The sequence below is a fragment of the Pinus tabuliformis genome, chromosome Q (genome assembly GCF_031772625.1).
Source record: "Pinus tabuliformis cultivar Carrire ecotype Pingquan chromosome Q, CPIR1, whole genome shotgun sequence".
Classification (NCBI taxonomy): Eukaryota; Viridiplantae; Streptophyta; class Pinopsida; order Pinales; family Pinaceae; genus Pinus; species Pinus tabuliformis.
In genome coordinates this window covers 765,471,657-765,498,052 of record NC_142296.1, presented here as the reverse complement: position 1 = coordinate 765,498,052, position 26,396 = coordinate 765,471,657, and the positions used below count along the sequence as shown (strand labels likewise).

The 26,396-nt window shown below is 37.4% G+C and overlaps 1 protein-coding gene and 1 pseudogene across 1 annotated transcript; one reads left to right on the top strand and one right to left on the bottom strand.

The window, feature by feature from the left end:
- Nucleotides 1-12,178: 12,178 nt before the first annotated feature.
- Nucleotides 12,179-12,715, bottom strand: LOC149221741 (uncharacterized). Its single transcript, XM_089387467.1, has one exon. The coding sequence runs from the start codon at nt 12,713-12,715 to the stop codon at nt 12,179-12,181; it is 537 nt and encodes a 178-aa protein (XP_089243593.1).
- Nucleotides 12,716-15,114: 2,399 nt separating this feature from the next.
- On the top strand, nt 15,115-15,564 carry LOC149221740 (cytochrome P450 94B3 pseudogene; annotated as a pseudogene).
- Nucleotides 15,565-26,396: the final 10,832 nt, after the last annotated feature.

The window sequence follows — 26,396 nt, the reverse complement described above, 5'->3', positions numbered from 1 at the left end:
TTTCAGACAGACAAGGACGTTTAGAACGTATGAGAATTTGGTAGTTGAAGGTGACAGCTTGTACAAATCTGATCTGGCAGGGCCTGCAACAATGAATTACTTATGCACATTGGGTCCAAAGCCGAGGCAGGGAATCCCTATAGAAGACCACTTGAAATCCCAACTATGAATTCGAGTTTTTTTTCGGAAGCAGTAGCGACTGCAGATTACTTGGTACGTAATTCCCTGAGGTGTTTTCAGTAGACGGCCTTGTTGGTGTTAGCTCTTGGGAGTAGTGGGCTAGCTTTCATTTCTTTTGAGGTAAGATCGAGTGGAGCGGAAAACCAGTGCTTACTACTCACGATCAAGGGTTCGAAACGCAGGGAGATGGGGGGATTTCAAAAGGAAAAATCCAACAATAATTCTGGGAGTGCACGTTATCTCGAAGTGACCACCTTTGACAGCAAAAATCTGGGGTTGCTCATTGCACCAATGTCAGCAAGCAAATGGGACAAGACAACGGGACAAGAAATTTCAGAACCTGTGGAAACAAATGATCTAGGACAATGAAAATGGCCTCATCCACCAAAGCTAGGAAATGGGTTTGTGTCAATGCCAAACAGTATCAGGGCATTTTAAAACGAAGACTAGCCCATTTAAAATGGGAGCAGACAAGGAAAAAACAGTCTAAAAGGGAAAGTACTTGCGCCCTTCTCAATAAGCACTCAAACAAGTCCCCTTTGCAAGCATGTGGCAACAAGAAGTCCAAAGGAAAAGTCATTGATGATTCTGCCTTATATAATCCCACATCCACACCTCTCACTTGGTCATATGATCTTTATGTGAAAGAATTGCTAAATGCAAAACAGAGGTTGGAAGTTTTAGAAGCTAAAGAGCAGGAAAGAGATCATAAAAATCAAATAATAACAGTTGAGAACAAGGCTTTAACAGAAAGCAATAAAGTTTTGAAAGAACAAGTGACATTTCTATAGGAAGCTCTCCTGAGAGGGAACACAGAATGGCAACGCATAAAGGCAGATGTGCAAAACATAAAGAAATCTGTAGTAGAAAGTATAGAGATGATGAATGCGAAACCATCCCAGGTTAAAGGGAAAGTGGTCACCCAAATAGACAACCATGAAGAGAAAGCAAGAGAAGAAAGGAAAGGAGATTCCACAAAAGTTTCCAATACTTGGGCCCAAGTTATTAACAATTCTGTTAATAATGAAGGAGAAACAAACATTTGGGTTGACAACATGCAAGATAGAGAAAACAAGGAAAGACAAAATAGAGCAGCAAACATGATTAAAGGGGTGAAAGACTATGGGAAAAATGAATGTACTCTTGACCTTGCAAGGGACTTCTTGAAAGACAAGTTGTTATGGCAAGAACAAATATGCCAAGCATGGAGAGTGGGTAAGTTTAACGGTGAAAGAATCAAACCCATAAAAGTCATCATGCCTAGCTTGCAAGATAAATATATCATTCTAAGCAAGAAGCATCTCTTGAGGGGTTCTCACTTTTTTCTAGAAGAAGATTTAACTGTAAGACAACATGAGGAAAGGAGGGAGGAAATGTTAAAGGTTAGGGCAACAAGAGATGAAGGCAAGAGAGCATGGATTTATAAAGGTAAAGTTGTAATAGCGCGATTTGGACCTCCTTCCAAAATAGAGCAGCAAGATGGTAATAAAGAAGAGGCAACAAACTCTTCAACAGAAAATCAGGAAACGGGATTAGTATGGGAAAGCAGGGACAAAGACTCAAATGTGAGTCTTGCATGTCGAAATAAATAGCAATCAAGTCATACCCATGTTTCCTTAAAATTAGTTTGTTGGAGATGCAGAAGTTACCCATAGAGATGAGGACCTGGGTTAGGGCCTATTACAGAAGATAGAGACATAATTTGTCTCATAGAAACACATGAGCATGAAGGGTGCAAGACACCTTTGTTTGAAGGATACTAGAAGATGGCAGTGTGGAACAAGGCAGTAGGGAATGGCAAAGGACATGGGGGTATCATGGTATTAGTGAGGAAAAAGAAGGTCATCTCATTCAATTAGAACAAGAAGACTCAAATAAACAATTCATTTGGTTTAAAATATCGGAAAATGGAAATCACATCAGAATTGTAGCGTGTTATTTTGCAACGCAAGTTTCAAAAATCTACAAAAGTAGAGGGTTTGACCACAAATATCCATTTGCAGCCTTAAAAGCGGATATATTCTCAACTAGGTGAAGTCCTTATAGTGGGTGATTTCAATGCTAGGACAACAAGTGAGCAAGCTAGCATTTTTTGTTGTAAAGAAGACTACGACCCTATTTGGCTTACAAAAGAGAGTAATCACCAGTGGGAAAGAATTTCAAAGGATAAGGGTTGCAATCTCTTTAGTGAACAATTTCTTACTCTATGTGGTGCCTTTGATTTAGTCATTTGTAATGGCTTGACTAGATAGACAAAGTCCAGTAATTTCACTTGCAATACTTTCAATGGAGCAAGTGTAGTAGATTATGTAATTTGCTCGCATGATTTGTGTGAGAAAATGGAGGAAGTTTTGATTGGAGATCACCTTTGGGACTTAAAATCATACCGCAATCCAATTTATTTAAGTTTCTCTTGGACTGGAAAGAAGTAATTAGAGTCAAAAACTTAATGCGTACAACAAAATCTCTTGAAGAGCAAAATTCTTTTGACTCCAGAAAGTTGTAACACATTCAAAATGATGCTAGAGAGGCTCTTCGAGAAGGGGAAAGTCCCAATTCACGACCTTCATAGTCACGAATTAACACATTTAATTCAATGCGCACTTGCAGAGTGCAAAAGAGCAAAAATTAAGAAGTCTGAGACAAATTGTTTTCTGGTGAATGCTTGGTTTGACGAGGAATGCAAAAGGGCAAGGAGAATGTGGAAAGAGTCAAACAAGGATAATATAAAGCTCAAAGCTTACAAGCAAATATTAAGAAAGAAAAAAGGTCAATTTCATGGTTTCAAGGAGGGAATAACTAATCTTCCTTGGGAAAAATAATCCTAAATTATTTTGGAATGAACTCCAACCGAGAAAGATGCAAACTAAAAATAGTATTACAACTTCTAAATGGTTTGACTATGCAAGACAACTCTATGAGTAGGATCCCAAGGTTGAACCCCCCCTGGTCAATATTGATACCGAACTCTTCACGGTGCAAGAGGTAGAGATGGGTATCAAGAAGTTGGGTGTTGGAAAAGCAAAAGACTTAGCTGAACTCTAAGAAAAGTATCTAAAGTGTTGGGTGTGGAGCTTGATTATCTTCTATATTCAAATGTATTGCCACATTGGACCCCAGTTCAAAATGGGGGCGGCAACGCTGCCCATAAAATATTCGCTGCAAGGGGAGTCCAGGGGGGGGGGGGGGGGGGGGTGCGGCTGCGACCTTTGGGAGCCCCCCCTGGCGGGGGGTTTCGGGGGCGCTGTAAAATTGCCTTGTAAAAGTATGGTAATTTCTAGTCAATCCTAGGTCGTTCATTAGGCGGATGATCTGACGGTAGAACTTATGTTTAGTTTAGGGCTTTTTTCCCTAGAAGGAAACCCCTCTCTTTGTATGAGGGCATTGTATTTGAGGCTGTGTAATAGATGTGTATTCTATGAGTGAGAAACAGAGAGGTGAGACTGTGAGAGAAAACAAAGGATATTACAACGGATTTGTTGTAGGTTGTGTCTCTTCATTTTGCTGGATAATAGAAAGGAAGGACTGGCTGTTCGGAGTGGACGTAGCCCAAACTGGGTGAACCACGTATATCTGTGTCTCTCTTGTTTTGTGCGTTTTCTGTGTTTATATTTCTGCAATATTTTATGTGTTCCATTGCTCTGTAATATATAATTTTCTAACATAAAGTGGGGCTCAAAGATTCTTGCACCTCACATTACAAAAATTTTCAACAACATCATACAATAGGGGTTCCCCACAGATTGGACAACTAGTCTGACAATACCTCTTTTCAAGAGAGGTGACGTCAATAATCCCTCCAATTATAGGACCATAACAATAAACCCTTTGTTTGCAAAGCTATTTGGAAGCATGCTAGAAAATAAAATCAGCAAGCGGGCTTAAGAAAGAGATAAGTGTGCTAAAGGGCAAGCAGGTTTTAGACCTAAACATTCCATAGTTGATCATTGTATAACTTGCATATCATTGAAAAAAGTTTGGGAGAAAAAGGGAGAAGTCTTTTGTTGCTTTGTTGATTTCAAAAAAGCATTTGACACGGTTCCTAGGGATAAGTTTTAGCACAGAATGGAGGAACTTGGGGTTCCTAAACATTTGCGAGCAATTGTGCATAAGCTGTATGAAGAGGTGAAAGTCAAAATTAGAACTTCAACAGGCATTTTTGAAAGTTTTAAAAGCGATATCGAAGTCAAGCAAGGTTGCCCACTGTCTCCTACCATTTTTAGTTTATATATCGACAATCTTAAGGAGTGTTAAATTCGCAAGGGGGTGATGCTATCTATTTGGGCAAGTTTGTTATAAGGCTTCTTTTGTATGCAGATGACCTTATTCTGGTTGTTAAATCTGGTCTTGGTTTGCAAGAGCACTTACTATCCCTTGAGCATTTTTGTAGAATGGTGGGGATGCAAGTCAATATTAGCAAAACGAAAGTAGTGGTTTTCTCTAAAAAAAGAAAACATAACCAACATAAGTTCTACTTTGAAGGCAACATTTTCGATGAAGTTGTGGATTACAAACACCTCAGAATTGACTTCAAGAAAAATCTAAGTTGGGATGGTTGTAGAAAGAAAAGAATTTTGGGGGGTTGGAAAGCATTTTATGCTTTTCAAAATAGGTGTAGAGAGATAGAGTTATGGGATTGGAAAACCACTCAAACTATTTTTGGGTTTTTAGTGATTCTGGTGATTCTCTACGGTTGTGAATTGTGGGTTAGTAGTACATCTGACATGCAGTGGAAACAAATTGAGAAAATGCATAAGTGTTTGATAACAAACAAATTCAAAATTAAAAGTGAAATTCCTTATGCTATCTTGTTAAATGAAATAAGGGTTACTCCTACTGAAGCAATTGCTATGGTGTGAGTCATAAGATATTTAAAAATAATTGAGCAAATGGAAGAGGGCAGATGCCCTAAGGTTGTCTTTAATGACATATTGTGCAAAAGAAAAAAGACTTGGATGCAACAAAAAAACAAATGGTTTAGTAAATGGGGAATTTGCTTGAACATGTGTCCCATAAACAGTAAAGAGAAAAGCTTTTTTTATGGATAAGTAGTTAAGGAGAAAGAAAAAGTATTATATTGAAGTGTTTAATCCCACTTAGAGTCATCAACAAAAATCTTACATAGAGGCCAATATTTCTTGGAGAGCCAAAATTCTTATTGCTCAGTTAAGGATTAATTCTCATCAACTCCGTTGTGAAACAGGGCGCTGGAAAAGGCTAAAAGAAGTGTAGGAGGAAAGAGTATGTATTTTTTTTCTTCCGGAAAAGTGGAAATAGAAAAGCATTTCATTTTAGAATGTGAGGCTTTCGAAGACAACAGGGAAAGTTATGCAGATATTCTAGCAGCTAGCTCTTGGGATAATCTATTTAGTGAGGGGTTTGTCGAAAAATTGGGAGCATTTATTGTGAGACTTCACAGGAAGAGAGCCGAAAACATAACCCAGATGAAGAAGCAATTTGTCCCATAGGATATCTTTAGCCTCGTGGACGTTAAAATAATTTTGTTTCTTCTTTCTTTCTTTCCTTTTCCTTTAACTTTTTTATTTTTATTTATTTTTTTCTATTGTTTCCATTTTCATGAATTACTTATTATACCGCATTCAATTTTGCTTTGACTTGCATATTAGTTTGTCTTTGACAAAAAATTTATGCTGCTTATCCATAATTTAATATTAGAAATTCAATTTTATTTTATTATTATTATTTAAATTTATTTATTTGTAAAGTGATTGGTTAAGGCTTTGTTGTGGCATCTTTAGTAATTTCTATTTCTATTAGTTATCAATTTTTTGTTTTTAGATTTATTTCCTTTTTATTTAAATTTTTTATTTTATTTTTCATCTTCCTATTATTCCCATTTTCATAAATTATAGTTTTTTCTCCATATTTTCAAATTAAGATAATTTAATATTATATTGAAAACACATTTTAATAAATTATATATATTACTAAACTAGCAATTGTCCCAAAAGGTACAAAGAGAGGCCGATAGGATTATTAAAAGGAAGAAACCTCTACAGATAGTCAAGCATATACAAAGCTCGCTAGTGACCAAGGCAATAACCACGATGACCATCTCGTACCAGCACATTTGATACTAAAACAACAAAACCAAAACCAAACCATTCATATCAATATATTAGGTTTAAAACGTGTTCATACACTTTATTTTTTTAAATAAAAAATAAATTACATCGTTTTACATGGTAAATGAAAAGCGGAAAAATTTGTGATTTGCAAATATTAAAGCAAACCACTTACATTGCTGGTTGACACTACAACTAAAACATTAACTAACTGTAAGATGCTTTTCCACATTGTAATTTAAAATGCTTTTCTATCTTCAACTGTTAAACTCATTATTTATTTCTAAAATTGTTGTCCACTTATACCATATATAAAACCACCTTAATTAATAATGATAACCCCTCAAGTGAAGGTCAGATCAACATTATTTACTTAAACCATGAGTGTTGAAAAAGCATTATTTAAATAGATTATATAAACATTAAGCATTCCGCAATATCAACATTATTTACTTGGATTATGTCAACATTTACCATTGCGTGCATCTCGGTAACTATAACCAGATGGAAATAAGGTAGGCCCCGTAATATTATTTACTTGGTTTATGTCAACATTTACCATTGCGTGTATCTCGGTAACCATAACCAGATGGAAATAAGGTAGGCCCCGTAATTGAATAGTGCGATTAGAAAGTCAAATTATAATATTCTTAAACCAATACTTATTGTATTCTTATACCTATATTCAATGTATTTAAACCTCTTAAAATATGCATCCTTGCATTATCATGCTTCACAAAAATATCAAACCCTGTTATCCATTTCTATTTAATGTACTTAATCCTCATGCCACTCACTAGTGTGGTTTACTATTCATATGAATGTCATATGGCAAACAGTGAGGTGACATGATGCTGATGAATGATAAGGGCAGATAATTACATAAATATGAAACCTAGTTATCCATTTCCATTCAATGTACTTAATCCTCTTGTCCTACCCACTGGTGTGTCCTTTGATGGTTTACTATTCACATGAATGTCACATGGCAGGCAATGAGGTGATGTGATGCTCATGAATGATAAAAGCAGCCATAGAAGTTCAACAATCTCAAGTAAAGTTTATACAGAATTAGTTTGAGAGTCGATTGAATATGGATTTAGTTCATACCGAAATAGATTCATCTAGGTTTACAGTTAAAGCACAGTTCAACCAACTAATTGAAGATGTGCATCCTTGCATTACCATGTTTAACATATATATCAAACTAACTATTTAAATATACGCATCTATGCATCCTTGCACTATCATGATGAGCATAGACATCAAACCAGGTTATTTCAGGTTAACAGTTTATGTTCAATGCATTCTATACACTGTCTAGAACCATATCATACTCTGGAACAAGGTTCTTTCAGGTTATGTGTTTGTGTTCAATGCATTCAATACACTGTCTAGAACCAGATCAGACTGTCCAGAACTAGGTTATTTGTTTATGTTCACTGTATTCAATACACTGTCTAGATTCCATACATGGGTTACAAGTTTACTCTGAAGCATGGCCATTGAAAAACCTCAATTTGTAAATTAATATAAGTCCCATCACCCTATTTACAGTCCCTAAATGATTTGAACTGAGTAGAAATCCCATCTCATCACCTCACTTCTTGTACCTAAACTCTTTAGTGAATCTAGAGTCTATCTGCATAGCAACACTGAACGTGCGAACACCTAATGCACTTCAGAAACAAAATGGCTAAAAGCATGTTAAATTCAGCAAGAAAACTGATCATTCTGTATATAATTCACTATATGATCTACCTATTTACAATGCTACACATATCCTTTCATCCCCTACTGAATGTAAAAGCGCCAGATGCATTTCACAGACACAAAGGCCAAAAACATGTCAAACTCAAACCAGAAAACTGATCCTTCAATCTATAAATGATCCTTTCTATCTATTTACAATGCTACACACTTGCTTTCATTGTTATCAACATCTATTTACATGGCTGGAACATAATAGATCTCTGATATTTTCCAGATTAGGCCTGCATGCATGCACTTTGAGAACATTATTTACTGTACAAATTGTAGATACCCATCATATCACATTTTGACAGTTACAGCCAGTCAAGCATACCATGGGGTTTTCCTGCATATATTGTCCTCTTAGTCCACATCAATAGTGCAGAGATCTGCCATAGAGAGGTCCTAGGTTCGCCTCGGGCAGATTGATAGACATTAAAAATTTACAGATGCCCGAAGTATCACTCACCAAATAGTTTATCATCTCTATGAGAACAAAGGAGCAGTAAGCATAAATGGACAGCACAAGCCCAACATTGAACATCTCTACCTTGAAGATCTAGCCTCTAAAAGGGAAATAAAAACCCTCTGTTTATTCTTTTTTACCTGTCCACCACAATCAATTTCTTGCCTGACAACTTAGAATCCGAACCAGAGATGCAGCAAAGTAGCTTTACAACGTTGGTATGCCTAATCTTTCCTAGAATATCTATCTCTACTTGAAATCTCTTTTCTTGGACAGATCGTGGATTCTCGTTATTACAGATCCTTTTCACAGCAAGAATATTACCATTTTCTAGTGCCACCTTGTACACTTTGCCAGCATCTCCATTTCCAATAACATGATACTTTGTCAATCCATTCAGAATGTCTGACACTTCAAATTCAACCATGTGAAAGGATGTGAGTTTCCAAGACTCTGTACTTGTTTTAACCTGCACGAAAATCTTGTGTCTCTTATAGAGGAAACCTATACCAATCAAGCAGACTACTATGGCCACAACAATAACTGAAATCAATACCCTATGTCTATGATTTTCAGATGCATGGAAGCATGAAGGAAGCCTTAATGGCCCAGCTCCACACAGGCCTGGTGGTGGGCTCCAGTATTGTAGCAATAATGCTACAACTCCTGGAACTCCCTTCTTTAATTTTATCAACCCGGTAGTTCGTAACAAACTTGGAAGCGACGGTGCTGTATGCACAAGTACTAGCTCTTGCCGCAGCTATCACTTGGTCAGCTGGCACAAGTCCGCTAGGGGCTTAAGCCAACTTCTATGAGCTCTTAGAAGAAGCTTTTTAACTGATGGATGAAAGCTAACTCAAAGGAAGCTAATCTACTTGCGGAAAGAAACTGAAAGCCAAAAAGAAACGCAAACCCTAGCAAACCATAATTCTACCAGCTATTCCTACTGATGCAAAGATGAGAATGAAAACTACTAAAAGAGATGCCATTACTTCTATGAAGGTAAGATACATGTGTTTAGACTACCTCTACCTGAAGAAAACATCTTTTTGTATTTTTGACTAAGTTATTAGAATTATCATGCATGTGCTTTTGACTGGCTTTTCACTGTGCAGTGGTGGATCAAGAAGGAGAAATGCTTGGAAAAGGTTTGGATGGTACAGAGAGGGCCTAAGGGGTCCCTAACACCCTTCCAGAGAGTTTCACAGAGTTTGGCTATCAAGAAACCTCATTCGTGAGCTTCTACAGGAAGTCTGCAGGGGTTCTACAGGATGTTTAGGATTTCTACAGGATGTTCTGTAATTTTTCTACAGGATGTTTAAAACTTGGATTTTGGAGGATGGGTGAGTGAGGTAAGGTGCATGAATGGATAGGGAGGTAGGGTAGGGGCCTGAAATGACCCAAGGACTGATGGATAGAGTTGAGAAGAAGGTGTAGATGGCTGGACTTGTTCTAAGAAGACTGAAGTAATGCTGCACAAAAGGTAGGGTTATGAGGGCAGTATGGCAATGTGAGGCAAGAAACCAAGTTAGGAGATGGAGAAGATGGGTTTGAGGGAGTCTGGGTAGACAAAGAAGTGGTACAGGTGCTCTGCAATTTGTGTTTCCAACTGAACCAACAAAGACATGCAAGAAAACAAAGATCTAGTTATGCTACCCTAATATGATCTAGCTAACAGTAACGAGAATGGACAACAGCTTTATTTGCAAGGAAACCATGTATATTAACTATGCAATGAAGCATTCAAAGATCTAAACATATAACCAACTTCTGCAAATGAAAACCAAACACTAATGATTGCATGGCAAAGCAAAGTCAGTGTTTTTGTGGGCAGCAAAGTCATCCTAGTCACAGCTCCTGATCCCACTGAGGGAGAGGTGAAACCATAGATGTTTGTTGGCCCTTTTCTTGAAGCTTTTTCTGTTAACAGCCTATCAACTAAATCTGAGCATGAAAAGCTATTTGACTCATCAAAAAACAAACTAAATAACAAAACAAGATTTAGATCTAAATAGCAGATTTTATTCTAAGAATGCAGCAAAAACACATAAAGATAATCAAAGGAGGTATTGGGCGCTTGAGATGGGCCAAACCCCAAGAGCTATGGCCTCCTAAGAGAGATTTAGAGCTGGTGCAAAGCTGGATTCATCTTTATTGAGCAAGAAAAGAAGAGTTACATCAAAACTGTCCACAAGGAGAACTTGAAAATGAGCTGAAAGCAAAGCTAATCTATTGCCTAAAAATCGAAATACAAACTAGCTAACTTTTGCCTACAAAATGACTAACCATTGGCTACAAAATGACTAACCACTAGCTAACCAAAATGAGGCCCTAAGCCTTCTTATTTATACAAATTGAGGACCCTAACAGTCCTCCTAAACTTTAGGGACTCGGCTGCCCAAAACTTGTAGTTAACAGTAGTCCTACTTGACTTGCTTAGCTGCCCTTGTGCTAATTGATTTGGTGGCCCTTGAACTCCGAGCTGATGGTGGAGAATTCGAGGTAAGGGCCCATAAATTAAGGGAACACCTTCCTAAAAATACTCTCCACGAATTTGGCTACCAAGTGCTCATTTCAACCATTGACTTTGTCTCCAAATTGACCAAAAAGGCTACACCAAGCACACATTAGACTTGTTGGCATAATGACTAACCCAATTCACTCTATTAGCATAAATATAATAAAAAACATGCAATAAATTAATGAGAATGGTGGATTAAGTCGAATTAGGAGGTTGAATGAGCCCAAATAATTATCCATTTTTGGGGCTCATCACCTAAATTGTCAAGAAAACTTTCATCATATGCCAGATTATTGTAACCAATAGGGACAGAGCCAGACAAGTGATTGCCAGACACATTAAGAAAGCTCAACTTGAGATTATCTAATTCAATGGGTATTTCCCCTGAAAGCAAATTGTTTGAGAGGTCAAGGCTGTTAAGAACAGGCAACAACCCAAGTGATGCAGGAATTGATCCTGTGATCTGGTTGTTGGCAAGGTTAAGCTGAGAAAGACCTTTCCATGATATTATCGTTCTTGGAAGCTCCCCATACAACATATTGTGATCAAGAGAAAGCCACGACAGTGAGGATAATTTAGTAAGTTCCACTGGGATAGTCCCTGATATATTGTTGTGACTAGCCAGAAACTTGTTGAGAGTCCACAATTATCCAATGCCAGAGGGAATACTTCCATTGAATTGATTAATGCTTGTGTAAACTAAAATGGTACAACATAAAAGTAGGGTATTGGTCTGTAGTAGGCTCTTGATCTAGTCTAAAAACTGTATGCATATTCGTTGCACAGACAAGATTCCTTTGTGATTTCAGAAATGGAATTATTTACATCCCCAACATGCAACATTTGATTGCAAAACTATTTCAAACCAAGTGTTTAGCCATAAAATACCAAAATGCATATATGTATACTACAAGTAACCTGTTAAACCAACAGTACATGAAAAGGATAACGCCCAACCTCTTTACTGATTACATTCACAGAGATACAAAACTCAGTGGAGAATATAGCCACAGTAAATTATGAAGAGAAATTTAAACACTGTAATTCCATGAATTGCATAAATGGATCTTAACAAAACGAGAACAAAACAACATAGTTTGGTTCCGGCCAGAGCTAAAACGCTCAACATCCATAATAATCTAAAGACCCTAAAGTCGACAGGGAAAAGTTACTCTACACATAGAGCACCTTTGCAGGCAGATGCTCATCTTTTGTTGCAGTAGGAGTTTTTTGCCTTTGTTGTTCCGCAGAGCAAAGCGCTACTGGGATGTTCAATTTTTTAAGCATTTTCTTATTATGCAAGACAACTGCGTTGTTTGTTGCGAATAGGTGCATGGATTCTTCGAATGTGCATTTCTCTTCATGTGTAAGAGACGAACTTGTTCTTGACATTAGGTGTTGCCAATATTCAAGTGTAGATATTCCATTCCTAAGATTTGCAAGTATTTGCCAGAAAGCAACCTGGGACGGGCTAGCTCCTTGTTGACGGAAAACGGCTGAAAGTGTTATGAATATGTCGAAGCTGCGCCAAAGTGCAATGCCACGTGATGTCCCAGCGTATAAAGGAATGGCTTTTACAGGTGGTAGTTGGCCTAAATCTCCGACAAGGATAATTGAGCGATTACCAAATGGTGCATTTCGATGAAGAGGGAATGCCTCTCTTAGACGATCGTCAATGCGAGAGAGCAGTTTTGGACCAATAAAGCTCATTTCATCAATGAGGATGTATTCTACATGACGGAGTTGCTCTTGCAGGTGTAGGAGCGGTTTATTACCTTCCGCATTCTCACTCCTCCTTTCTGTGTTCCTTTACACCTCTTGGTGCAATTGCTAGTTTTAATATTACAACCAAATTAGACATCAAATTGATGTATAAAACCTCTTTATTTATAAAATAATAACTAGTGCATTTATATAAATTAAATAAGTAGTAAATGTTAATAAACATAATAAATAAATAAACACTTACATCACAAAATTAAAAAATCATAAAACATTTAAACCAAATTATAACTTTACTATTATTATTAATTATAAAAATAACATATAAAAACATGTACCTAAATTCTTCATCATACAAATTTAACAACACTTTTAAAAATTAAACACACCTCTTCTCATAAATATATTAATAACTTTAAATAAAATTTAAAAATAAAAGACAACCTCAAATTATAATGACAAAGCATTTACAAGTTATATATCACAGACAAAATGATTCACTTCCACATATATTCTAAAACTGTTTTTTTTTTTTTTTAATATTTTTTATTAACAACTTCAACTAATAGTTAGAATTAAATAAACAAATTCAAGTTAAAATGAGAAAGCATTCGAAAGTTGACCTAATTTGAAAGTGATTCACTTTCACATATATTTTAAAACTCATTTTCTTTAATTTATATAGTTTTTTGAATAACTACATTTTATTTTGATAATAACATTATTTTTCGAAATAATCTCGTTATTTTCATTTATTTAATTAAATAAAAATAAAATATTACTTAATAAGCAAAACAATCATAATTTGAACATATATTCTAAAACTGCCTTTTTTAATTTATATAATTTTATATAACCGAGAGAGAAAACATTAAACAGTAAGCTGACCATTGCGTCAGTACTCATTTTGTTAACTAAATAAGAATAAAATATTATTTAATAAGCAATAGGAAAAGAACTGATCATTGAGTCACTACTCATTTTGTTAATTAAATAAGAATAAAATATTATTTAATAAGCAATAGAAAAAGAAACCAACCATCCTGATACTTCGTATTTCCAATAAGTCATAGTTTAAAAATTATTATTATTATTATTATTTTGTCTCAAAATTATGGAAATTCTAGTTATATTTTGAAAAAATCTGACGGAGATTTTTGTAAATCCAAATAAAAGCTATCAAAATTCATAATTTTAGGTGCTCTAGACTTTTTAATAGCGCTGAATCTATGTCCACCATAAAAATATGATTTATTTACAAGATTTTTTGAAATTTTTTTACCTAAATTCCGACCACTTTTAACATCCAAGCAATTCCTCAGCGTCCCTAGACCACTCCTTTTATCTCTGTCATGTACAAGGTTCTTGAATGAGAGTTAAAGTTAAAATTATTTGGTGAGAATGGAATAGTACTACTTCTTGTGATAAGAGTTCACAGGAGAGAGATCAAATATATACGGCATCGACACTTTCTTCCATATCGGATTTTGTTTCAGTGGACGGGTGGTGTCTTTGTTGTCGCCCTTCTCTCCAGTTATACAGATCCGAATTGAACTTCGCTTTTGTCATGGCGGTCAACCAGTTTTTGGTTGCCTTTTCTCTTCTCGTTTGGATTCCTGTTCTTTTACAATATATCGAAGCAATCAGTAATACCAAAGTCCTACGATATATCCTGTAATTGGAATTTTGTGTGAAATTTTCAAGAACAGGGACAATGTTCTGGAATGGACAGCGAATATTTTTTCCAAAATCCCTTCCCACACATTTATGGTCCAGAGCCCAGGGGGCGTCCCAGGCATTCTCACTGCCAATCCCTCAAACGTGGAGCATATTGTGAGAATCAATTTTCAGAATTACCCCCAGGGAGAACGCTCCACTTTCTTTCTCCACGATTTGAGGGTGTCTAATGTACTTATCTTTGATTTTGAAAGAAGAAGAAAGGTTTCAGACTTCTGTGGTATGCTTACGAATTTGGATTATCCATAGTATTTTTCAAATTTTATGGACATTTAAAATTTCAAAGTAAATTAGTCTGGACGGCCACAAAATTTGAAAAATATTGTAGATAATCCTAATTAAATTTGAAAAATACTTTGGATAATCTGAATTCTTCTTCCACACCAGAAGAAGAAAGTTCAATTGTCTAGCAATTGGCTAATTTTGTTGTCTATAAACAACGTGTATGCTTCCTAGCGTTTCACCCCACCACGTGAAATGAAAAAGTAAAATCAATAGTGCTGCTCGATGTGATAGGAGGTTACGGGATAGAGATAAGATGCTTCTGTTTGGCTAGAATTTTGAAGGGATAGATGGTGTCTCTGTGATCGCCCTTCTTTCCACTTATACAGACCCGAATTGAAGTTTTCTAAACCAGACAAGCTTTTGCCATGGCAATCGACCAGTTTTTGCTTGCCTTTCTTCTCTTCTCATTTGGCTTCCTACTCTTTTTCATTACAAGAAATGGAAGCAATCGGCCATACCAAGGTCCTGTAATATATCCTATAATTGGTATTCTGTGGGAATTTTTCAAGAACAGGGATAGGGTTCTGGAATGGACAGTGGATATTCTTTCCAGAATCCCTTCCCACACATGTATGGTCCAGCGCCCAGGAGGCGTCCCAGGCTTTATCACTGCGAATCCCTCTAATGTGGAGCATATTCTGAGAGCCAATTTTCAGAATTACCCCAAGGGAGAACGCTTCAGTTTCTTTCTCCACGATTTCCTGGGCAAGGGGATCTTCAACACTGATGGGGAGCTGTGGAAAATGCAGAGGAAGGCTGCGAGCTACGAATTCAATACCAAGTCGCTCCGGAACTTCGTGGTGGAGGTTGTTTAGTGGGAAATCAAGAACCGGCTAATGGTGGTGCTCAAGAGCGCATGCGAAGGGGGAGAGATCATAGACTTGCAAGACGTTCTGATGAGGTTTACATTCGAAAATATCTGCAAGGTGGCGTTTGGTGTCGATCCTGGTTGCCTCCACCCTTCTCTGCCCAGGTCCCAATTTGCAGAGGCTTTTAACGATGCTCTTGATATTAGTGCTGGCAGGTTTTTTTTCCATTTTCCCCTTTCTGTGGAGAATCAAGCGAAAGCTTGACATTGGTTCTGAGAGGCGGTTAAGAGAAGCCATAAATGTAGTGAATGAATTTTCCATGGACATTATTCGTTCTAGGAGAAGTGAGATCTTTGAAGGGCATCTGAGGGAAGACTCGCTTTCAAGATCCATGGCGGCAGCTCTCTCTGATTGGGAGCTATTTGAGACAGAATGCGATCAGAAAGGTTCGCAGAAGATGGCAATGGCGGGCGAAAAATCGGAATTATTCATCGGAGATATGATGGTTAGTTTATGAACGCTTCCGAAGAAAACGTCACGAATTTCTCAAACGCCAACTAAAAATTAAGTAGCCGCAGAACCGCGTTCATGAATATCCATGAACACACGACGAGTATGACCGCTCGCTTTCAGAACTCTGCGGTTATGCCCGCGATATTCCCGACGCCACGTGTCAGCTTGAGAAACAAAGGGACGACGAAAGTCCCTTTCAAAGGAAGGCCTATCGGCCTAAAAATAAAACACATAAATATATATAAAAATATAAACATATATATTAAAGTATATATATGTTAATATAAACAATATTAGTGAGTCATGTTTCTTAATTTTGGTGATGGCACTAAACAATACAACATTTTTTTCTTGTTTTATTCTTATAGTTAACCTAAGCGGTAGGTACTAGCTACTATGTAACCTTTGTTATTATATTAGAAATATATTTTAATAAATTTAATTACAAAAAACTATATATATTAATAAAAAAATAAAACACACACATATATAATAAACATATATATTAAAATGTATATATGTTAATCATATTTCTTAATTGTTATCCATGGGGTCTTGGATAGATGGTGATGAGGTGCTCTGTTAAGGCACTCTTTGATGTGTAGTCACTAGTTCAATACCTGATTTTGAAGACGTAGTTGCTCCAAACTTACAAAAAAAAAAAAAACTTAATTGTTGGTAATGACATTCAACAATTTAATATTTTATTAGTTATTTCATTTTTGTGATGAGATCTTCATGTTTTTATTGTTTTTTAGCTTAATTAAGTTATATTTAAGCTAAGCTTCAGGGGCTAGCTACCATGTAGCCCTTGTTATATCTTATTTTTAAAATATCATATTAAAATTAGAATAGATTTATTTTAAATTTAAATTTATTAAATATAAAGAGGTATGAATTTTTTTATGTGTATTTTTATTATATATATATATATATATATATATATATATATATTCCTCTACGGGTGGCAAGTGTGTGGGCGTTAATTTTTGCCACAAAGGACAAGTAGAATCCACCCTTGTCTAGAGTTTAGGGAGAGCTTCAAATAGTCAAGCTAAAGCCTACGACATTCTCTGAGGGCTTTCATGTGACAAATTTTGAATCTACACATCATAAATCCTACGACAATCACCGATTTATCATCTCCTACTTGTTATTACATTCAACAAGTTATTTAACTTATAAATAGTGATGAAAAACACTATTGCAAACTACACTAACATACATATCATAAACTGAAACAAATATGAGACAAACACACAAGGGACACTGTTATTTTTGGACAAGACATCCCCGGGAAAACCCAATGCGAGAAAACCATTGCAGCAGATAGAGGGTTTGTATTATTAAGCAAGCAGAATTTGAGTACAACAAGTTGCCTCTCACGCCGGCTAACCTTTTAGAGAAATCTCGGCAGCAAGAAATACATATGAGGGTTTACCTTGTTCTCCAAGTCACAACAGATCCACTTAGTGGCCTGACTCCAACAAACATTGCGAAATCCCAGTGCAATCACTGCTTGGGCCAGCGTCTTGCCTCTAGGAGACTGTGTCACCCCATCTCCTAGATCGATTTGCTGGAGGAAGACCGTTGTTCAGCCCTCCCGACTTAGAACCTCACTTCTCTAGTGAAATCTCGAACTTCTGACAAATATCTTGACTGCCACTGCAAGAGACCCTCTTAGCTTGTGTTAGCCCCTTCCTGAGCTACGTAGGCCTCTATGCTACCTCTCTAATGCGACTGTTGCCTCTCTGCTTGGTACTCTTTGGCTTAGAACTCCTTTTCGATCCAAATCTCTGCTTCTGCCCCTCTCACTGCAACTCAGGTCACTAGTTCGATTTTCTCAACAAACCACACCCCAGAAAAATTGAACTGATTTGATCAACTTGGTGTGTCTCGAATTGACCCTCAAGCCTCCTCTTATATTTTTCATGTTAATAAATCAACAACCGAGATTAAGTCCCTAATCAATGACTAAGATTAAAACATACTTGATCCTCGCCTCTTAGAAGCATTGCACCCATTTTTTTATTAATACCAATTAATATTTTTATTTTCCTAAGTTTAGACTTAGGAACCCCATTAAAAATATTAAGTATTCTAATAACTCACAATCCGGGTGGAATTTCTCCAAACGATTTCTGGGTCATGGAAATCTTATGGGAAATCTTATGTATTCTAGCCCCTCCACAAAATTTCGGAGCTAGAGCACATCCGATGCTACCCAAAATCATCATTTCCTTGGCCAAAGCTCAAGGTTTCTCATCTATTATAATTGTTGGCAATTCGTAAAGGTTTTCCCAAGGGACCTAAATATTCTCTCCTTTCATTGCATAAGGTCCTTTCTAGGTCATTTTTTAGGGGTTAATTTCTTCTACATCCTCGAGTACAACAATGTTATTGCAGACCAGATGGCAGATAAGGCTATAACCACAAATCCTCGATCATTGTTAAAAAATTACCACCTCTCTCATTCCCCCATCCCATGAATTTCAAGATACATGGAAAAGGTGATTTTGTTGCATCCTCAAGGGTCAATATAAGGGATGCAATATTAGTTAAAAATAATTGGTTGGTTGTCTCATCCTTGATTCCCTTGACATCCACATGTGGGCAATATGGTTGTCCTCTGGGGTGGCCATACTTCACATTATGGGGGGATTTGACAAGACAACACTACCAATTGTGGATTAAATTCAACTATGATAAAAATAGCATGTTGAGGAGCATTGAAATTAATGTCCACAAGCTCACATGGAGGTTTTTTTTCCTACGGTAGTGTAGGAGGCATTTGGCCTTCGATTGGTATGAATGTGCCTTGATGTGCTTGTGGGATAGGGAGAAGGGGGAGTCAAATATGTCACTCTACAATAATGGAAGATGGTGGATTAAGGGGCATGATGAAAAGTTTGGATAAATCAAATAGCTCTAACCATTGTGGCCACCGTGGGATCAAAATGGTTGATGATATTTTGTCATGTTATAATTATCTCTTATTTGTTGTTGCTCATGTCTCCAAGTTTGTTGGTACCCCTTTCTATCTTAAGGATGCTTTCTATCAGGTGGATTTCAGTGGAGTTTGTAATCTTATCATTTTGATGGCTAATGTTTTAAGGTTTATTTTGGGACCCTCCTTCGAAGATTTGGTTGTTATGTTTAGGGTTAGGCTCTCTAGGGCATTGGTTGGAGTTTATGGGAGCAAAGTTTTTATTGGTAGTCTCAGCTCTTTGCTCCTATCTATTCAATGAAGTAGTGGATTTGTTTCCCTTGTTCAGCATTGTTCCTCAGGATTCTCTTAGGTTCTCTCTTCATCTGGTTTTCACATGGGTTAGCTTCCCTGACAGTCTTATCTACTTGTTTGAGCCAGAGTGATGTTTGTTGAAAAGTGTGCAACAAGAAATTCTTGTTGAGATTGCAACAAGATGATGGAGCTTAGTGAAAAGAGTCGCCTTAACTAAGTGGGCCCGCAGGCTATTTTTGGCGCAAGTCTATTTTTAGACTATGTCTATTTTTAGACATATGGATCATGTCTATGTTTATGGATGATTGATCAAGTTGGGAAAAATAGATGGACTTCTATTTTTGATGAAAGTGTGAGTGATCAAAGTCTATTTTTAGACTGGCTGTCAAAAATAGAAAAGTCAAATATTATTATCTCACAATAATATTTGGACTATAAACTTGATCTTATTCTCTTGGAGCACTTCAGTTTGAGCTATAGAGGTGGCACATGCAGCTGTCAGAAGGAAATACGCTTTTCTTATGAGTCAGTTGAGTTGTTGCATGCATGACTTCAGTTAGAACTCAAGTGAGTTGAGTTTAGTGGACTGGAGGTACAGTTGATGGAGTTGTGTTCAGTTTGACTTAGTTAAACTAGTTGTAGTTAGTCTAACTGCAGATAGACTAATGATGAGTTGTTAAACTAATTATTAACTCATAATACAACTAAAGAATACATCAGTTAACTCAGTTGCCTGTCAGTGCATGTTCAGTTCAACAGGGACAAGTGGTAGAGAATCAGATTGCTATCAGTTGTGACTATAGTTGTGCATCAGATCTTGCACAATCAAGGGATTGAGTATGCCAATGAGTTTGCTCACGTATTTGGCCCACATTTTAGCCTTTGCTCACGTCCACAAAGAGTGGGTGACTATTTTGCAGGTGAAAAACGAGTTTGGGAAGCTATTCTCATCAGTTCTTGAGCAGGTATTGAGCAGTGGAGGCAGGCAAGCAGTGGAAGAGATTTGGAGATCAGATCTGAGCTGTATTGTGTGTAACAGAGGTGGAGATACTTGTGAGAAGTATTATGCTGTGTATTGTTACATGATTCAATCAATATAATATACAGATAGTGTGGGGTTTTTAGCGAGATGCTTTCCCCAGGATACATACTGTGTTTATGAGTTTGATTGATGCTTCTATGTGTGCCTGTGAATGTTTCTGCTTCTGTAAATTGATGATCAACGTAGAGGAGATTATGTATTATACATGTTCCGCTTATAATTGTATGATCAGGATAATCTCTGTGAATATGTGTTAAATTATTCAAAATTTCTACATGGTATCGGAGCAGCTTGATTTGTAGAAGAGATTTTTACAGGATATCAAGCGAGGATTGATCATCAGATCTACTATTCAGGAAGTGGTTACATTCTATTTCTTCAGGCAGAGTCTGTAATCGGGCCAGGTAGCCTCTGGATTCATCCTTCCTTTGGAAGGTGAGATATCCGGTGAATGCCCATACAGTCAATCTCTGTACAAGAAATAATTTGTTCTCACGAATTCTAGATCGGAAGCAGTTGAGTTTTGTGCTGGTGGAATTCGAATTTAATTCCAAAGCAAGAGATAAAACTCAGAAACATTCAGTTCGAGAATGGAGATAGTATGCCCCAGTATCTCACGAGGTTCACTCAGTGTCGAGATGAGCTGGGAAGTGTGGGGGTTACTGTTGATGATGAGGATGGTGAGTCTAGGACTCCTTGACCTTCCTAAGAGTTGGCATAGCTACCAGGACTCGGTGAATGGAAGGGAGAAACTGCCAGGATGGGAGAGACTTTGGTCGGATCTTGTGCAGGAGGAGATTAGACGGATCACCAGAGACGGTTCTTCATCTATGCATGATGAGGAGAACTGTGCCTTAGCGAGTAAGGAGAAGAAGGGGAAGGAGAAGGTTTCTCTTTTCGAATCTTGTTCTTCCAGTGATGGGAAGAAGGTTGACAAGGCGAAGGTGAGATGCTTTCGTTGTCATGAGATTGGTTCATGGGTCAGGAACCTGTATGCTCTTAAGGTTCAAGATGCATGCAAAGCCTTGAGCAACGAGGCAACTGATGGAGACTTGGTGGTTGAGAGGGAGCGTATATTACCTCTCAACATGCAGAGCCAGAAGAAGTCTCAAACGATTGTGAAGGAGCCACGATTGGTACAACAGCTTCAGGAGGTTGTGGAGGAGCCACAACAGGGGAAGCTGAGAGGAGATCGAGTAGAGACATCTACTCATCCAGAGACCTCCAGTAGGGGGAAACTTCAAGCCAGGTGGGTTGAGGGATCGCATGCATCCATACCTCCAGGTAGGAGGTGGGGTGATGTGGATTGATTGTCCCAAGGAGGAGGGGCAAGATCCTTGAGGTACCCAACCTCTTGGATGAGACCTTGCTACGGGAGCCCCGATGTGTAGTAGCAGGAACTGACTGATTGGGTAGAGACAGATGCGGATGGAGCGGCAGAGAGAGCGACAGTGCAGGGAATCCCAGGACAGCGCATAGCTAGCAGGCTGTAGCAATGCGAGAGGCACAAGTGTTTTGCACAGTGCTAGGTAGCACAGAGAGGTGTGCAATGGTGCGAGATGCATGGAGATGTTGCAGTAGCGCAAATGTCAAAGAGGGAGCACTTGTCAGCAGCAGGTAGAGCTTCAGCATCAGAGGATGTTTCTATCCCAACAGGGAGGTCAGTTGGGAGGTGCAGTGCGGATGCAATGCTGGGAGATAGAACCAGCAGCAGCACGGATGCAGTCAGCGATCAAAGTGACAGAGGCTAGAGCAGTCAGATACTGAAGAGCACAGAGATGCAGAGTTTCAGTCGACAGAGGCAATAGCAGTCAGAGACTTTGATGACAGAGCAAGTGGACCGGCCAGATGTGTTGCATGGAGAACATTCCAGAGTTACAGGATCGGGTTTGAGAGGAAGCCTTTCTTGTTGAGAGGGAGTGTTGAAAAGTGTGCAACAAGAAATTCTTGTTGAGATTGCAACAAGATGATGGAGCTTAGTGAAAAGAATCGCCTTCACTAAGTGGGCCCGCAGGCTATTTTTGGCGCAAGTCTATTTTTAGACATATGGATCATGTCTATGTTTATGGATGATTGATCAAGTTGGGAAAAATAGATGGACTTCTATTTTTGATGAAAGTGTGAGTGATCACAGTGTGAGTGATCAAAGTCTATTTTTAGACTGGCTGTCAAAAATAGAAAAGTCAAATACTATTATCTCACAATAATATTTGGACTATAAACTTGATCTTATTCTCTTGGAGCACTTCAGTTTGAGCTACAGAGGTGGCACATGCAGCTGTCAGAAGGAAATATGCTTTTCTTATGAGTCAGTTGAGTTGTTGCATGCATGACTTCAGTTAGAACTCAAGTGAGTTGAGTTTAGTGGACTGGAGGTACAGTTGATGGAGTTGTGTTCAGTTTGACTTAGTTAAACTAGTTGTAGTTAGTCTAACTGCAGATAGACTAATGATGAGTTGTTAAACTAATTATTAACTCATAATACAACTAAAGAATACATCAGTTAACTCAGTTGCATGTCAGTGCATGTTCAGTTCAACAGGGACAAGTGGTAGAGAATCAGATTGCTATCAGTTGTGACTATAGTTGTGCATCAAATCTTGCACAATCAAGGGATTGAGTATGCCAATGAGTTTGCTCACGTATTTGGCCCACATTTTAGCCTTTGCTCACGTCCACAAAGAGTGAGTGACTATTTTGCAGGTGAAAAACGAGTTTGGGAAGCTATTCTCATCAGTTCTTGAGCAGGTATTGAGCAGTGGAGGCAGGCAAGCAGTGGAAGAGATTTGGAGATCAGATCTGAGCTGTATTGTGTGTAACAGAGGTGGAGATACTTGTGAGAAGTATTATGCTGTGTATTGTTACATGATTCAATCAATATAATATACAGATAGTGTGGGGTTTTTAGCGAGATGCTTTCCCCGGGATACATATTGTGTTTATGAGTTTGATTGATGCTTCTATGTGTGCCTGTGAATGTTTCTGCTTCTGTAAATTGATGATCAACGTAGAGGAGATTATGTATTATACATGTTCCGCTTATAATTGTATGATCAGGATAATCTCTGTGAATATGTGTTAAATTATTCAAAATTTCTACAATGTTTTTCGTTTATTCTATTGCATGTCCCTAATATGTTGGCCAATAGCCATCCTATTTGGATTGAGGAGCTTTATAATCATCATAAGGACTTCTTCCATTTGCAAATCCAATAGAACCAAACAACACAATCTTTGATGATGGTGATGGACATTCTATTGGAACACAAAGTTCAGATGCACATCATTGAGGATGAAATGGCTTCTCTTTGTCAAAAAGTGGTGGATCTCCAAGCCTCCTTAAGTCAAATGAAACTTAGTAACTCCTCTGAGGTTTCTTTCAGCCATGTTTTCTCTAACTTCCTTGATTTAAATGCAATCACAACTCCTATGGAGGATTTTCAATCATGGGTCAAGATAATATCTCCCCTTCTAAAGTTTAGTTTGTATGGTCTTCATATGCATCAATATTTTGGCTTCATTTTGGACAATATATGTAACTAGCCTAGTATCTTCTTTTAGTTTTGTTGTAGGCAAGAGTAGGAATTACTAGTGTTTGGGGAACACATGTTTGAGTAGGATGGGCTCCCATTTTTGTAACCATTGTTGTATTGCCATGCCCCTGAATAAGGATTTATAATACAGTTTTTCTTTCTTTCTTTTATGGTTAAAAACAAAAAAACAAATTTGATCCCTCTCCATGTTTGATATTATCACCCATGTATGTATATAGTTATTTATTTTTTATTTAATTTAATTTTATGTTGTTTAAGATGGAACATTTTTTTTTTTTTTTTTCATTTTTTATATAACATTATGTTTGTTTGTTCATTTATTAGTTTGTGACAAATCCCCCCCATACTAGATGGTAAAGCACCTAACTATTCTTAATGCAAAAAAATTAATTCACTTTTTATTTTCTCAATGTCCATAATTATATGGAATTTGTTCATCTCTTTGAAACACATTCTATATATGAAACTTGAATCTTTGTAAATGACTTGATACATCATCAAACTTTGCCAATAAATCAATATTTCTATGACAACCCTCCCATTTAGACCAATTTTTGTAATTCAAAAATGTGACTATAATGCAAACATGGGTATAGGAGCTACAACTGGCTAATACAACATGTTTTAAACATTCTAAATTGTATCCTTATGATTGTCAACTGAAGGAGAGGGCAACCTTTCAGGACCACAATAACCAATGGAGTTTACTTTCTTGGAAAGCCATGAACCCAAACCTGAACTTAAATGTTGAAGTTAATAAACTATCAATTGCAAACCTGATCGAGCCACTTACTAACAGATAATTTATGAGATGCAATTGGAGGAAATGGTGCAAACCTAATCGAACCAGTTACTGACAAATAATTTATGGGTTGTGATTAGAGGTGGCAGAGGAGAAATGATGCCCTTTATCCTAGCACATCGAAGAAACATGCATGCGGCATCTCAAACACATAAAAGGACATAAGGAGAAATATATAAAGACACAAATGAAGAGAATAGAGGAGGAAGACTCTCATTAGTTGGTTCCTTGGCTCTTGAACTCTCTCTTGCTAATTAAGTTCACATGAGTTCTCTCTTAGACAAAGTATTTTCTCCCTTTTAAGTGTGCTCAACTGATCATTGGAGCGTGTGGGAGTTGTTGGACAGTGGTAGTAGAAGACAAAGTGGGTCCCCTATGAACTGCGTGTATTGAAATATGTTGTCAAGCACATGGATCAGTGGGATTCTCAGTGGAAGATTGAACCATTATGGTGTGCGTTGTATAGTTAATAAACCACCGAGATAGGGAATTCTAGGTTACTGTGGTGCTTGTTGAGTAGTTAATAAATCATCGAGGCAATGGACATCATACCCTTGTGGTGTTTGTTATGAAAAGTCAACTAATAAACCACCTCGACAGTGGATTCCAACTCCCAAGATTATGCAATACCCCCTCTGAATCTTGGGAAAAACCCTATGAATGAACTTAAAAGAAAGAACAACTCAATGTGGCGTTTAATACAAGGAAACAATTGATAAACCACCCCAATACTTAATGTGGGTACAACTGATAAACCACCTTAGTGCTTGCTATTAGAGGGAAGTTGATCAACCACTTGAATAGTGGGCTTCATATTTTGAGTGTTAGACCAAGCCTTTGGTGGTGAATTCCTTGAGGAAGCGTTTCCTCAAACATTAGATCTAACTTGGGGATGGTCAGCGACAAGAAAGTTAATGTGTAGCTAGCCTATGGTTGGGTGGAGAGTGAAAGTCCCTCTTTCAGTAGCCAGCTAGTTTAAGATATTAGACAAGTGTATTACAAATTTCAATTTTAAATCATGAGTCTTGATGTTCAATGTTATCCTTATTACTAGTATGAGATATTGTGTGTCTATGATTTTTAATGAATGTCTAGACTATGTTGTTCAACATTATGTTCATAATTGATATGAGAAATTGTGTGTTTATGCTCTCTTAGATGGACAACAAATCTTCTTGTATAGCTATTAGAACTTTTGTGATTATGCTTAGTTAATTGTTGATCATAGCTCTCTAAACAAGTTAAACTAGTTGCAAGAGGCGAGTCATCCTCCTTAATTAATTACCCACTTGCCTCTGTCATCTTCCATTATGAGAAAATTGATTGTATAACTAGAGTGTTGACCTAAGAGTTGGCAAGATATTCCAAAGTTGCAGCAATGGGAGTTGTTGCAGCAAGGTGAAATTTAGGAAGTTCAGCAAGGGAGTGGCAATTCAAGAGTTGCAACAAGGCGAAATCTATGAAGTTCAATAAGGGAGTGGCAATTCAAGAGTTGCAACAACTTCATTGGATCACAAATGTGTTGCAATGGGGTTATCCTTATGAGTGGCAGTTGCGGAGTTACGACAACTATGTGCAATAGTTGGAGTTGCAGCAATTGTGTGCTACAATCAGAGTTGCAACAACGCAAGGGAGTTGCAACACTTGAACCTGTTCGTTCAATGGAGTTGCAACATCTATGTGTTG